This window comes from Pediculus humanus, genomic scaffold (genome assembly GCF_000006295.1).
Source record: "Pediculus humanus corporis 1103172107718 genomic scaffold, whole genome shotgun sequence".
In the NCBI taxonomy this organism is placed as follows: Eukaryota; Metazoa; Arthropoda; class Insecta; order Psocodea; family Pediculidae; genus Pediculus; species Pediculus humanus.
In genome coordinates, this window is record NW_002987322.1 from 57831 (window position 1) to 71633 (window position 13803).

At 25.5% G+C, this 13803-nt stretch overlaps 4 protein-coding genes across 4 annotated transcripts in view; 2 read left to right on the forward strand and 2 right to left on the reverse strand.

Annotated features, from left to right (window-relative positions):
- Phum_PHUM316120 (uncharacterized protein) overlaps positions 1-1233 on the forward strand; it is a gene marked incomplete at both ends in the record, with an annotated part of 3656 nt that extends 2423 nt beyond the window's left edge. The window contains 5 exons of the mRNA XM_002427331.1: positions 24-256; positions 346-539; positions 631-834; positions 921-1059; positions 1133-1233. Coding sequence (XP_002427376.1) covers positions 24-256; positions 346-539; positions 631-834; positions 921-1059; positions 1133-1233 — 871 coding nt within the window. The remainder of the gene's footprint in view (positions 1-23; positions 257-345; positions 540-630; positions 835-920; positions 1060-1132) is intronic.
- Positions 1234-1725: 492 nt separating this feature from the next.
- On the reverse strand, positions 1726-4490 carry Phum_PHUM316230 (Bleomycin hydrolase, putative; the record flags this gene model as incomplete). The annotated part of the gene is made up of 8 exons (XM_002427332.1): positions 1726-1944; positions 2013-2133; positions 2221-2447; positions 2581-2829; positions 2920-3057; positions 3182-3481; positions 3564-3697; positions 4406-4490. The coding sequence occupies 8 exons, from the start codon at positions 4488-4490 to the stop codon at positions 1726-1728; spliced, it is 1473 nt and encodes a 490-aa protein (XP_002427377.1).
- A 237-nt stretch (positions 4491-4727) lies between these two features.
- Phum_PHUM316240 (uncharacterized protein) lies at positions 4728-6549 on the reverse strand (the record flags this gene model as incomplete). The annotated part of the gene is made up of 7 exons (XM_002427333.1): positions 4728-4904; positions 4983-5123; positions 5207-5334; positions 5407-5588; positions 5693-5957; positions 6190-6318; positions 6396-6549. The coding sequence occupies 7 exons, from the start codon at positions 6547-6549 to the stop codon at positions 4728-4730; spliced, it is 1176 nt and encodes a 391-aa protein (XP_002427378.1).
- Positions 6550-8793: 2244 nt separating this feature from the next.
- Phum_PHUM316250 (sentrin/sumo-specific protease senp7, putative) overlaps positions 8794-13803 on the forward strand; it is a gene marked incomplete at both ends in the record, with an annotated part of 7792 nt that continues 2782 nt past the window's right edge. Inside the window, 15 exons of the mRNA XM_002427334.1 lie at positions 8794-8925; positions 9008-9078; positions 9175-9304; positions 9507-9656; positions 9847-10093; positions 10234-10552; positions 10636-10741; positions 10887-11064; positions 11181-11355; positions 11431-11577; positions 11661-11850; positions 11938-12080; positions 12180-12414; positions 12526-12675; positions 13585-13756. Of these exons, the coding sequence (XP_002427379.1) occupies positions 8794-8925; positions 9008-9078; positions 9175-9304; positions 9507-9656; positions 9847-10093; positions 10234-10552; positions 10636-10741; positions 10887-11064; positions 11181-11355; positions 11431-11577; positions 11661-11850; positions 11938-12080; positions 12180-12414; positions 12526-12675; positions 13585-13756 (2545 nt within the window). The remainder of the gene's footprint in view (positions 8926-9007; positions 9079-9174; positions 9305-9506; positions 9657-9846; positions 10094-10233; positions 10553-10635; positions 10742-10886; positions 11065-11180; positions 11356-11430; positions 11578-11660; positions 11851-11937; positions 12081-12179; positions 12415-12525; positions 12676-13584; positions 13757-13803) is intronic.

Consider the following 13803-nt stretch of genomic DNA (forward strand, 5'->3'; position numbering starts at 1 on the left):
CATTTGGGTTTGTGTGCTTTTAGACATGCTAACATAAAAGATGCCCACAATTGTTTACTCGATTTAATGATGACGGGAAAAATGAAAGAGTTATTAGCTCAAGGATTATTACCGCAACGTCAAAACGAAAGAAGCAAAGAACAGGAAAAAGTAGAAAAACAAAGGCAGATGCCGTTTCACATGCATATTAATTTAGAATTGTTGGAGTGCGTTTATTTAGTGTCTGCTATGCTAATTGAAATACCTTACATGGCCGGTTTGTTGAAGTCTCTCTAATTATCTGTTATATAAAAAAAAAAAAATTTTATCCGGTAAATAATTCGTTTAAAAAAAATTTTTTTTTAGCGCATGAATTCGATGCACGTCGTCGTATGATTTCGAAAACGTTTTATCAACAATTACGGGCTAGCGAAAGGCAAAGTTTAGCCGGACCACCTGAAAGCATGAGGGAGCACGTGGTGGCTGCCTCGAAAGCATTGAGAAATGGAAATTGGAAAGCTTGCAAAAATTTTGTAATCAATTCAAAAATGAATGCCAAGGTTATTATTATTATTATTATTATTGCTATTTTTAATTATTTGAGAAAATATTTATTACTCGAATTAAAAAAAAAAAAATGTGATTTTTAAGGTTTGGGATTTGTTTCATCAAGCCGACAACGTTCGAGAAATGTTAACAAGATTGATTCAAGAAGAAGCTTTGCGCACGTACCTCTTTACTTATTCACACGTTTACGATTCTATATCGATGCCAATTTTAGGAGAAATGTTTGATTTAGATCGTGCGGTAGTTCATTCCATTATTTCGAAAATGATTATAAATGAAGAATTGATGGTATCTTTATCTATATTTTTCTCTTTTGCAATTATGATGGTAAAATAAGTAGAAAAAAAATTTATTTGAATTTTATTTAAAAATAGGCTTCGTTAGACGATCCAACGCACACGGTTGTTATGCATCGTTCCGAACCTAGCAGACTTCAATCGTTAGCATTACAATTAAGTGATAAAGTCATTAATTTGGTCGATTCAAACGAGAGAATTTTTGAAACCAAACAAGGTGATTTATAATAAAATTCACTCAAAATTTAAATTGGATTGTTGATTTAATTTAAATTTTTTATTGTTTATAGGAACTGTATTTAATAGGGGTGCACAAGGATTTCGAGATCGGCAAAATTTTAATAGGGCAGGTCAGGATTGGAATCGTCAAAGGCAAAATCGTGCTTATTAGTTTTTTTTTTTTTACTCTTTTTTTTTAGAAGTGTTTGATTTAAAAAAAAGCATCAATAATACATTTGAATTTTTATAATTACAATGAGAAAATACAGATTAATAACTTTTTAAAAAAATCCGGTATTTAATTAATTTAAAAAAAAGGTTGAAAGGTTTTAATTGGTTAAGGAAAAATATATAAAATATTTACTAAAATCTTAATTTTTTTTCATATATAATGATAAAAAAGTATTATAAGACAATGATTTATTCGATATATATATATATATATATATATATATATATATATATGAGATTCTTAATAAAAAAAAACAGGTTTACAAAGAAAAACCGACATTAATTTGTCGCAAACAATAATTATTAAGCCATACAAAAAAAAAAAAAAAAATTAAAATACTTTAAAATAATAATATTTCATTATTTTGTAAATTATTAAAAAGTTATATTCTTATAGCGTATAGTATTACAAAACTTTGTTTAAAATTAAAAATTAATAATAAGCTACGGCACCCATGGGGTCCCATGGCGGTAGAACCTTAGGTGTCTGTTCAAAAACTTTCATTATTGATTCATCAACGTATTTTTTATCAACGACCACCTCAAAAACAAATTCTTTAAACCAAGGGGCTGTCAATATGAGAAATCCTTTTTTACCTCTATCTTCTCCCCAACTATTTTCAACTTTAAATTTAGTTGGCATATCATTCTCCTAAAAATTATTTATGAAAATTAAGATTCACAATACAAGTAATTATGATTATAATTTTATTTACTTACATCAAAAGAAACACCAGTAAAAACCATGGCGTGGGTCATACAACTGTCTCCATAAATCATTCTTTCATCCTTTTTCAATTCCAAAGAATGATCCACTCCGAAAACCAATTTGTAATCATGGCTACAACAAAAAATTAAATTATTTATTTTTGAAATAGTTTATATGCATTATAAATAATTCTTTTTTTTATTAACAGCAAAAACTTACATAGACAGATCTTCGATTCCAGCTTTGTTGGAAAATCTTTTGCTTACTTCGCAACCAAACCAAACAGGCTCATTATTTTTAATAGATTCTCCAGCCAATTTCATTAACAAATGAGCTGGTTGATTGTTGTAGACTACAGATTTTCCTCCAACCATATTTCCTAAAAACTCAACTGTGAAAGCAGAATTAAATGGGTTAAATGACCGAGGATCATTTACCAAGCAGACCTAAAATCAATCAAATTTGTAAGTATACTTTTTTTTTTAAACATGCATGATTTAATTAAAATTAATGCTTTAAAGTTTTAATCTAAAATAACAAATAATGTTAACATTTAATCTTTCACCACCACCATTTTACCTTATCATCCAAATTAAATAAAGGTTTGACATGAACTGTGTAAAATTCTAATGGAGTCAATGGACCGATTGTTTGTGTTACTTTTGACTTATTAGTATATTCCCAAGTGAAAGTTTCAGGAGGAATGCCAAGGCAAATTCCTATTATTTTATAAATTTTACTCATTTGATCTAGTATTTTAGCTTCTAATGCCGCATCATCAGCTTTATTTTCAACCATTGTTCTAATTTCTTTAGCACATTTTCGTAACTGTAAAAGGTAGTAAAATAATTTTTTAATTATTAATATTTTATTACTAACAACCTCTTCTACCATTTATTTAAAAAACAGAAACTTTACTTCACTATTTAATATTGCATTCATTCGACTACTCGACTCTGAACTAAATGTTTCTGGAAAACATTTTTTCGGGATGAGACCATATTTTTTAACAATATTTTCAAACATATCCCATTGACCTCCATCTGGAACCATTTCCTAAAAATAATAATATATTTTAACATTAAATATTTTTTAAATATTCATATTTTTTAAAACAAATTAATTATTTAATTATTTAACTTTCAACTAAAATTTAGTAATAGTTAATAATCTTACTTACGTGTAAAAGATAAGATACAAGTCTACCATCAACAGGCTCACCTGCTTTGGCTGTTTTTAAAATATTGTGCAACCAAAAATTACATTTTTCTAATTTATCCCAAAAAAATATGTATGATTGACTAAACTCAAATTTTTCAAGATTAAAATGTTTCATGAAAGGAACTCTAATAACATTCAAAGCAGCATAAATCCAACAGCAACCAGTTGATTTTTGATTAGTCATTGGTTTTCCTTCAACTTCTAAATTATACTGGTAAACATGTTGAGTTAATTCCAAACATCTTCTCGATGTACAAACCTGATAATTTGATTTTTAAAAGTTAGTTAATATATCTTTATAAATAACAACATAAATGCAACAAAACAAATAACTAAATTACCTCAAGTGGATCAACCCTTGCACAGGCATTTAGAGCTAGAATATTTTTGTCATCTTGGTAAAAGTTTTCTTTCAATTTGTTTAAAGTTGCAGGTGTTAATTGCCCTGTAAAAAAATGTTGTCTAATTTTACCACCTAATTTGCAATATAATATTGATTACTGAGTAGTAAATATTTTTGGTCATTTATATGTTTTTTTATTAATTGAAGTTATTTAACAAATATCGGAAAACATTTTTAAAAAGGACTTATAATTATAATTATTTTAAATTGCATATTTTTATTATTATTATTTTAATGTATAGAATACAAAACCAGTTTTGAAAAAATTAAAAGATTCATATAAAATTATTAAATTTGCATTTGTTTTAAATGTTATAATTTTATAATTAGCTAACAAATTAATATAATTAATAATTAGATTAAATACCAAATAGTTAGTTTTAAAAAAATGCATGCTGAAATAATTTAAATAAGAGGGCTCCATTAAATAACAGTCATTAGCAACACTGACTCGGCAACTTATAAAATTATATCCTTCTAAAAATATCTACTACTACTAATTACATTAAATTTTTTGTGTTTAATACAGTGTAAATTTATAAGAAAAAAAATTTAAATAAGTAAGAAAAAAAACATATTCAATTATAATTGAAAATTTCTTCACTTACGAACACGTACCCATGTTAAACAATTTGCCTTCCATATTGGTTTTTTTTTTTTTCAACTGTTGATGGAATGCCGTTGAATTGAAACAATAATTTTTTATGTTAAACTTCATATATAGTTTAATGAGGATTTTATTTTTTAATTTTTATTTTCAAACATTATTGTAACTATTACTTTGGGCAAAAGAAAAGTAATTAGGAAAATATTTTATTTGAATTTTTTCGTATAACATAAAATAATAATTGTAGGCAATAGCCATATAAGTATTTATATTAAAAATATTTAGGCTTCATGACAAATAAAGTAAAACTCAACTCAATTTTTTGTCAAATAAAAAATAAATCAAGCTAAAGTAGCTTTATTAAGTACTCAGTAGTAATTAGGAAAATTTAAGGAATTCTTAAAATAATTTTTTAAATGAATCCAACAAAAAAAAAAGAGACACAAAAATTTAATAAATATTTTATTATTCAAAAAGTATTACATAGCACTAAGTTTATCCTAAACCAGGCATCATGTACGCGACATTTTGAAGGATTTTTGACAGGACTTGACTATTTGATTTCATTTCTTCAACTTGTTGAGTCAGACAAAGCAATGGACCAACTGCACATAACAAAGAATCTAGGAGAACCGACAAACTACCTGATACAGCAATTTGCCCTTCATGTTCCTGAAATTAAAATTCAATTTTTATAAATTAACTATTTTTGATGTCTTTAAAAAATTTTTTGTAAAAGTCTAAAAGTACCTGCAGTCTTTCTCCTATAATAAATAATGATTCTCCTAATAATTTTAAATGTGCAGCAACATCTATTGGAGCAATACCTGTTACTTTGTATAAACCTGGACTTGTGATAACTTCTTGTTGTTTTTTAATTTGATTAATTTGCTAAAATTATTTTCAGTAATTTTAGTACAATATTATTTTACTTTAAACTTTTCAAATGAAATATTTTAACTTTAAATACGTACAACTTGATTTTCCGGTGGAGATGTGGCAACTGGTTTTGCAACAGGGATATTGTTCAATGGTGGCTGAATAGGTCCTCCCTTTTTATTTATAAATTTTCTACTAGGTAATAATGGAGCATCCTGTTTTACTGTAAAATAAAATATTGAATGTAACCTTTTAATTGTTATCATTATTAACATAATAAGGTAAATTTTATAACTACATTTTTGTTTTTTTGCAGCCTCTCTTTTAGCTTTTCTTCTCCATAATTCTCTTTCAGAATTGGGAACTGTTCCCCAAAGCTCACTAAGTCTTCTAGCCATAGTTGTAAAATCCATGTCTGGGTATTGTTTGTTTAATTCTTGTCTAATTTCTTTAGCCCACATCATGTATGCTGTAAATCTGTATTTATTAAAAAAATTAATCGAGTTTTTCTTTAAAGATTAAGGAATTTAAAAAAAAAAAGAAGCTTAATTATCTATTTTTCATATAGTTTCAAACTTTACCTTGCTTTTCCTTTATCTTTCCTTTGAGTTTTTGTGGTTCCAACTACTTTTCCATCTTTTATTACTAATTTTTTTTTAGATTTTTCCATCATGTAAAGTGACTGAGTTGGAGTTTTTTCATCTACAACTAACTGCCCTTCATTGTAATCATCATCTTCATCCTCCTCCTCTTCTTCTTCTTCTTCATCATCATCCTCACCCATTTCATACTCTTCATCTTCTTCATCAATATGAGGTTGACCCAACTCACTATCTGTATCTGAATCTTAAAAATATTTCAAATATCCATACTTGACGGCAAACATACAATTTTAAATTGTATTATTCGTATACAAAAAAAAGTTCATAAAAATAACTAAATTAGAAAGTATACATGTATACATAATTGTTTGACAATAGCAAAATAATTTTTAATTTATTTATTCTTACAAAAATTTTTTTAAATTTGTCATTATAGGATTGGTTTAATTATGGGTATATATAGGTATAGAAAGTACCTGGATGATTTCCATTTGCATCATTTTCTTTTACATTTTCAGAAAATGATTGTCCTTCTTCTTCAGGCTTGTTTTTTGTAGTTTTTTGAACTTTTTTTGATCTACTACCAGATGACTGATCTCCTCGATCTAAACATAGATAAAAGTAAAAATTTTTTTAATGTTATTAAAATCCTTTTGAAAAGTCAAAAAGACACTTTATGTACCATTTTGAAGTTTTCTTTTTTGTCTAATGTCTACTTCATCAGTAGATTCAAAATCAACAAGTTTACTAGATTTTTTCCTAACCCTTCCGGATCTCGAAACTCCGGTGACTTCCAAATTTTCACTTTTTCTTTTGCTGCCATCGGTAACGTCCATAGTTTTTATCATACAAAAATTAAAATCTTTTATAAAAACAAATTAAAATATACTATTTTTGTGTATAAATAAACTTTAGCATCGATATCTACGAAGAATTGCCTAACTCAAATATTAATATAAACAACTAAATATTTATTTAATTAAAAATTAATTTTAAGGTACAAATTAAATAATTATATTTAAAAAATTTAAAAAAAAAGTAAAACCTATTTATCAAAATAAAATTAAATAGGTACCAATAACAAAAGGAAATATTTTAATAAATTTTCTTGCAAAATAACTACTTTAGTTGTCAAACATCTTTCTGGGTTTTATTTATTTACAATAGCAAAAATTGCTGCGATTTACCGCTGAATAGGGTAAATAAGCCACACGTTTTAGAAAACTTTTCCATCCCATTAAGTAAAAGTAATACAAATTGCATTTTGTTTCCCATTAGGCCTTTTAACAAAGAAACCGACTTTATTTATTCTTGTTTTAAATATTCAAGAATTACCTCTAATAAATTTTCAAGTCCCTAATTAATTTATACAGCCTTGATTAAAAAAAATAACCATAAATCACCTAACTTTAATTAATAAAGTTACCTTATTTTTTATTTTATTGTAAATCTAAATATTTGGGTACAAATTTACATATAACTTTCAATTCAAAATTCTACTATAATTATTAGAAATAATTTATTAATTAATCATTCTAATTTTTTATTATAAAATAATTTTGGGCTTCTTTTAAAATACAATTTAAAAAATTAAATTGAATAAATAAAACTGTAAAATAAAATTTATTTCTAAATTCTGGTAATAAAAATTTTTTTGCCATTATTTGGCTATTTAAAGGACACAATCATTCTGCTCATTAGTTTAAATTTTTATTTTTTATTTTTGTTAAATTATTTAAATTTTATTCCAGTATTTATGTATTTTTAATATATAAAAAATTTCCTTAGGTCTTTAAAAAATTAAAAAATCACATAAATTCATTTAATCGTACTCTCTTGGCTGTATAATTATATTTTTTTAAAAAAAAAGGTGAAAATTTCCTTTTACATATTTAATTTATAAAATTTAATTTTTCCCTTAGTGTTACGTATATTAAAAACATACTTCATAGAAGAGAAATTTTTAAAGAAAGTCACACGCAATAAAATAGAACGAAAAAAAAAATTATTATTGAAAATTTTATTTATTTATTAAATAATTATTCGATTGTGGAATTACCCGAATATACGTACAAATTATTTACATTTTTGTTAGGCCTATAAAAACGTCATTAAGTGCAAAAAACACGTGTAATTTGGCTAAAATTTGAAATCACCCGGGAAAAGGTTTCGGATTTTGATCGTAACAAAAATGTTTGATATTAGTTATTTTATTGGTTTAAGTCGTTGACGTTTTAAACTTTGCGCATGCGTACTTATTGCTTTTATTCAGTTTTAACAGAGTTCGCATTAATTATTGAAAGTCTTATTTTCTGTATAATGCTTATTAATTTTTGCTGTTTGGCTGTATTAAGTAATTAAATTTATTTTTTATTTATTTAACATAAAATACTTCAAATGACATGACATATAATTTGTTTTTTATTCTCTAAAAAGGAATTCATCAATACTGTAAACATCGTGCTAAAAGGATCCTTAAAAGCTTAAAATTTTTTTTTATAGTTTACATTTATTTATTACAGTTGTTATGGTTAATTGTAAACATAATTAAGAATTAAATTTTCGAATGCAATTTATAAAAAAATAACACTTATGGCATAACTAATAATTTTATATTTATTAAATAATAGAAATTAATGATTAACCAGCCATTTTGTGTTGGTTAAATCCGCCATTACATAGCCATTCCTCATTTTTATATTTAAGTTATGTCTTATGCGTAGGTAAAGTGGAAAGTGCAAAATATAAAATATAATTAAAAGGATACCCGTTCGTTCGTACAGTTATTATTAATTTCATACATTTATTGTATTCATTAATTTCAATGTGCTGGGTTGACAATTATTATATAAAAATTCATACCCTGATTTCTCAAATTTTTAAACAAAAGCCAGTGATTATTTTAATAATTTTAGAAAATAAATTTAACAAAATACTTTCTTATTTCACTTAAAATCTAAGTATCGAAAATCGGAGTAATATGTTTTTATCTTATGTTTTATAAACTGTTTTTTAGATATTTGTTTTTCATGGATTTAACTATTAATTCTATTACAAAATTCATTTTGTAAGAGCTTAAAATGGCTCAGTATTATCAAGTAACTTCACTAGAAGAATTACATCATCTTTATCCAAATTTACAGTTTGAAAATGTTGAAGGAATTCCATGTATGGTTCAGGAGAATCAAATTACTCAAATAAATAAAGAACAGGTTAGTTCAGCTTTTTTTATTTATATATTACTCTTTAAAATGCTTTTGAAAAATTAATAAATTTTTCTATGACATGTTTTAGGGTCAACAAATAATTACTACTGTGGATCAATCTAATATTCAATTAACGCCAAGTTCAGCAGCTTCATCGCAGTAAGTTTGATTTAAAAAATAAAAAATTTTTATTTATAAATTTAACTACAAACACATTTAATCTACTGAGAAAAATAATTAAAATCATTGATTTAGGTGTATTTCACCAAGAAGTCAATATGTTGTTCAACAACCAACAAGATTTGTTATACAACACATTGATGCAAATGACTCATCCATCGAAACAGTTCAGCAAGTTCAACCAAATTCTAAATTATCAAACTTGGTAAGTAAAAAAATATTATTTTTATTTATAATAATTTAATTTAAAAACCATTACTTTAAATACATTTTTGTAATTATTTAATAGTCATACATAAATTAAATTTTTATGCCAAAATATACATTTTTTTTATGTGTATTTTAAATGTATAAAGTAAGTCTTTGCATGTTTGTGTTATAAAAATCTTTAAACTTTTTTTTTGTAGTCTGAAAATGCAGAAAACTCACAATTTATTGAACATGCTTTGACATGCATTGAAAAAAATGATAATCAAAAGAAACAATTAAAAAGACCTTGCATTACTCAAATTCAACCTGTACATCAACCGATTCAAATTCATCAGCCAATTCAAACTGTTGATATGGTATTTTTTTTAAACTTTAATTGTTTAATTTATAAATATTCACCTTTTTAATAACAAAACTCTTGTGTATTGTAATATAATTTTTTATTTTTTTTAGGGTGGTAATATTTTGGTGTTTCAAAATCATGAACATAAATTAATAAATAGTGCTAATTCGATTCCTGAATTAGTTCAAAATCAGCAAAATAAGCAAACTCCAGTTATCATTCAAAAACATCAGCTTCAAAAACCACTTATTACTTCTCCAACAACTCAAATAATTCATAAGGATAAAGAATCTTCTCAAAATTATACTCAACAATTAATAGGAAACAGAAGACCTTCGCAAACTGGAACTTCCCAACAAATTAGTAACAGTGATCAAATAATTCCACAAGTTCAATACTTGAATCAAGTTACAGTTATTGATGGATTCTCACCTCCTAATGGTTAGTTTTATTTTTATAAAATATCTTAATTTCTAATCGGTAATAGTAAAAATATATTTTGTAGATACAAAATTGAAAAAAAAAAACTTTTTTTTAATGAATTCTTTGTTTTTAAGTAAACTTATTGAAATATTTTTTAGCTAATCTTAACAATCAGTTACTTGGAAATGAAACCGTTGGACAGCAATGTCAATTGGCCACTACAACTCAAATTAATAATCAACAGTGTAAAACGAAAAAAATCAGTCAACCAACCGGTATATCTACAATTATTCAACAATCGCCTCAAATAATTATTCCTCAAAGATTTGAAATGTCTTCTCAATCTCCTATAACTTCCAAAATAACTCAATACAGAAAGAAAGTCTCGCAAGAAGTGGAATCAACCTCAACTCCAGTTTTTATTGTTCAAAAATTAGATAATCCAGTTTTTATTAGACAACCGCAAGCTAAAATCAGGTAAGTGAAAATTTTTTTGAAATTAAAAATATTATACGACGTTTGAAAATTTGAATGCTCATAAATTTTTTATCATCTTTTAGTTTTCAAAGTATACAAACAAATAGTGAAAATTCTTTTACTTCGCCTCCCAAACACATAGTGAAAAATTTAGGAAATATCGGCCAATCAGGTCACGAGCCTAATAATGTCAAGTCTCCAGGAATGAAGGAATTTAACATCCAAGAAAAAATTTGTGCACCAGGTTTAATATAATTTTTTTAATATTACAAAAATAGATTCTTAATGTTATTTAATTTTAAAATATGTAAATTTTTCTTTTTTAGTTTTACAGAGTCAAACTGGTAAGTTTTTTGTTGAAAGAAGTCAAACTGTGGGTCATGTTAAATTAGGTATCATAGAGCAATCAGGTGCCAAAAGAATTATTGAACAAGTTAGTAGTGCAAAAGGTCCTTCGACAATGTTCAACAAATTCCCGGTAGGAAAAGCCAAAACAGTGGAACAACAAACGGGTAAATTTTTAATTTTTTTTTTTTTTTTTTTTTCTTTCTGTTTTTATTCTCCTTGACAAATGTATTAAAATATATTATTTTTGCCTTATTATTATTATTATTATTATTAATTGTAGATTTAGTTTTAATACAAAACGAAAAAGAAATGAGTAGTACGTTACAAGAAAAATTAACTAGTAATTATCAGTCGTCTGAAACTTCATCTCATATTCAAACATCTCAAATTCATACTTCTTTTAAGAAAACTGATCGTAACGGACGTGATATTCAAAATATTAGTGCGCCTGGAATGTAAGATACCTTATTAAATAATATTTTTTTTGGAAATTTTTCTTTTTGTAAATTTATTAAATTTTTCTTTCATAGCGGACAACAGTACGTATCCAGAGGAAAAGGAGTGCAAACTTCTCCTCCCCGATCCACTAGCGATGATATTGATCCTAAAAATAAAATTATACGATGTGGAAATAAAGTTTTAAAAGAAGAAATTACCGTTTGCGGAACGGAAGCAAGGTAATGAAATCGAAAGAGATTATTATTTTACAATTTAATTATCAGGAATAATAAACAAAAAACATTTTACAATTTTTTATTAGGTCTTCGTCATTTATTTCGGGACCCTCTCAAACTATTTACACGGTGGCGTCAGGAAATCAACCTAGTCAAAAAAATGTTGAAAATGTCGAAGAATGCAGAATGTTAGTTTTACTTTTAAACGGCGAAAAAAAATTAATCAAAATTCCTGGCTCTCAACAAAATATTCTTTTGGGGCAAATTTTACAGCAGGTAGTAATTGAACATTTTTTGTCGAATTTTTGAATGTTAGAAATTAAAATTACTGATTCTGTATACTTTCTGTTTGACGATTTTAAGGCCGGTGTATCCATCACCACTCCAACCTCGATCGCCGTTGAACAAGTAGTTGATGTTTCTAAAATAGATCACGTGGCAAAAGTTTCCGTTTGTAACAATCAAATAACTTCTGTTCCCAAGACGTCGAACATGGGACAATTAACGTGCATTACATCAACCGGGTAAATTAATTTTTTAAACGTAATTAATAATAAATTGGATTAAATTTCTATATTCAATATACGTTTCTTTATGTGTTTTAGGGAAACATCTACCAATGCATTGACTGGCATTCGTCAGAATTCATCACAACATATATCAACCATAAGTGTTCCACGAAATCAACTAGAATTCACTACTTCGAAAATTGTCATACCCAACGTTCAGGAAATTGTGAGACCCCAAGTTTTAAGTATAGATAATTCTAATACGAACTTTCAAACAAATCGAACTTCCTCAATATCATCATCATCATCATCACCGTCGCCATCTAAAGAGGTTAGTAGAAATATTAAATCTGACAAATAGCAAAGGAAAAAAAGAAAAAGTTTTTATTTATTTTCAAATACAAATTAATGTATATTTAAAATCCATTGTAATTTTTTTTAGGAACCTCGATTCATATCGGGTTACATGGCGATTTGTCCATTTTGCGGAATACAATCTTTGGATTTTAACAAATGTATTAGGTGTCGAAGAAAGCTACCGGAAAATGTCAAATCTCAATCAATTTTCAATGCGAAAAAAATGAAAGGAAACGTAAGTTTTAATTTTTATTATTATTATTATTATTTTATTTTTTAAATTTAAAAGTTAAACTACTTAAAATTTTATACATTTTTATAGTGTTTAATCAAAAGTTAAAAAAAAGAAAAATTAAAAATAAATAAGTAGTTTAAATTTTAAATAAAATGGTGAGTGGCGATGGTGGCGCTTATGATATTGTGGTGAAGCAAGTAACTAAAAGTGCTTGACAAATATATTCATTTAAAAAATTGTGTTGGCATCACTGTGTCCATTTTGTAATTTTATTTTTAACATATGGTAAACATACTTGAAAATGTGATAGTTACAAGTGAAACCAATTAGGGTTAACCCGATTGATTTCATTCTTGATGTAAATCGTTCTAGTCTTTGCTTTGTTTTTTTTTTTTTTTTTTTTTTTTTTAGTTTTTATTTTTTTTTTGTAATTGTATAGGTTTTATAAAATGTAAATTATGAGATTAAAAATTAAATATTAAATAATAGTAGTAGTAATGATAATTGATCGTCTGTTTAATGGGAAATTTCACTTCATCACAGAATGAGGCGGTATTTAAATTTTGTTGTATTTTTCAATCATTTATTTTTTTAAGCTTTTAAAAAATTGAAATTTTCAAAATTGCAATAATCGAATATGAAAAGTTTATTCGGATGTAATTAAAATTGTTTAAATTATCGAAAAATTTTCCAAGTTGACAACTTGAAATATTTTGATTTTTTCAACTTGGGTGTTTTGTAAATCTTTATCAATCACTTTTTTTTTTTTTTTTTTTTTTTTTTTTTCTTTTCATAAATTACCCCTATTTTATAAATGTAACTATTTATTTTAATAATTACTTTTTTAAAATTTGTTGTAAAATTTTGTATTGTTTGTTATTAATTTGTATTTTATTTTTTTTTTAACAGAAAGCCATTACAGGAATTGATAAAGTTAATAATGAAAATGTAAAGGAGCCAAATGAAAGGCAAACAGATTCCAGTGGTGATAGTGAAAAAGAAAAAATTTCTCCAATACAAGGCCAGGAGAAGAAAAAAATAAAGCCTTGTATAAAAAAGAAAAAAATAAACGAGGAACCAAGTAAGTTAAAAATTACATTTTAATATTAAAAAATTAAAATTTTTTTT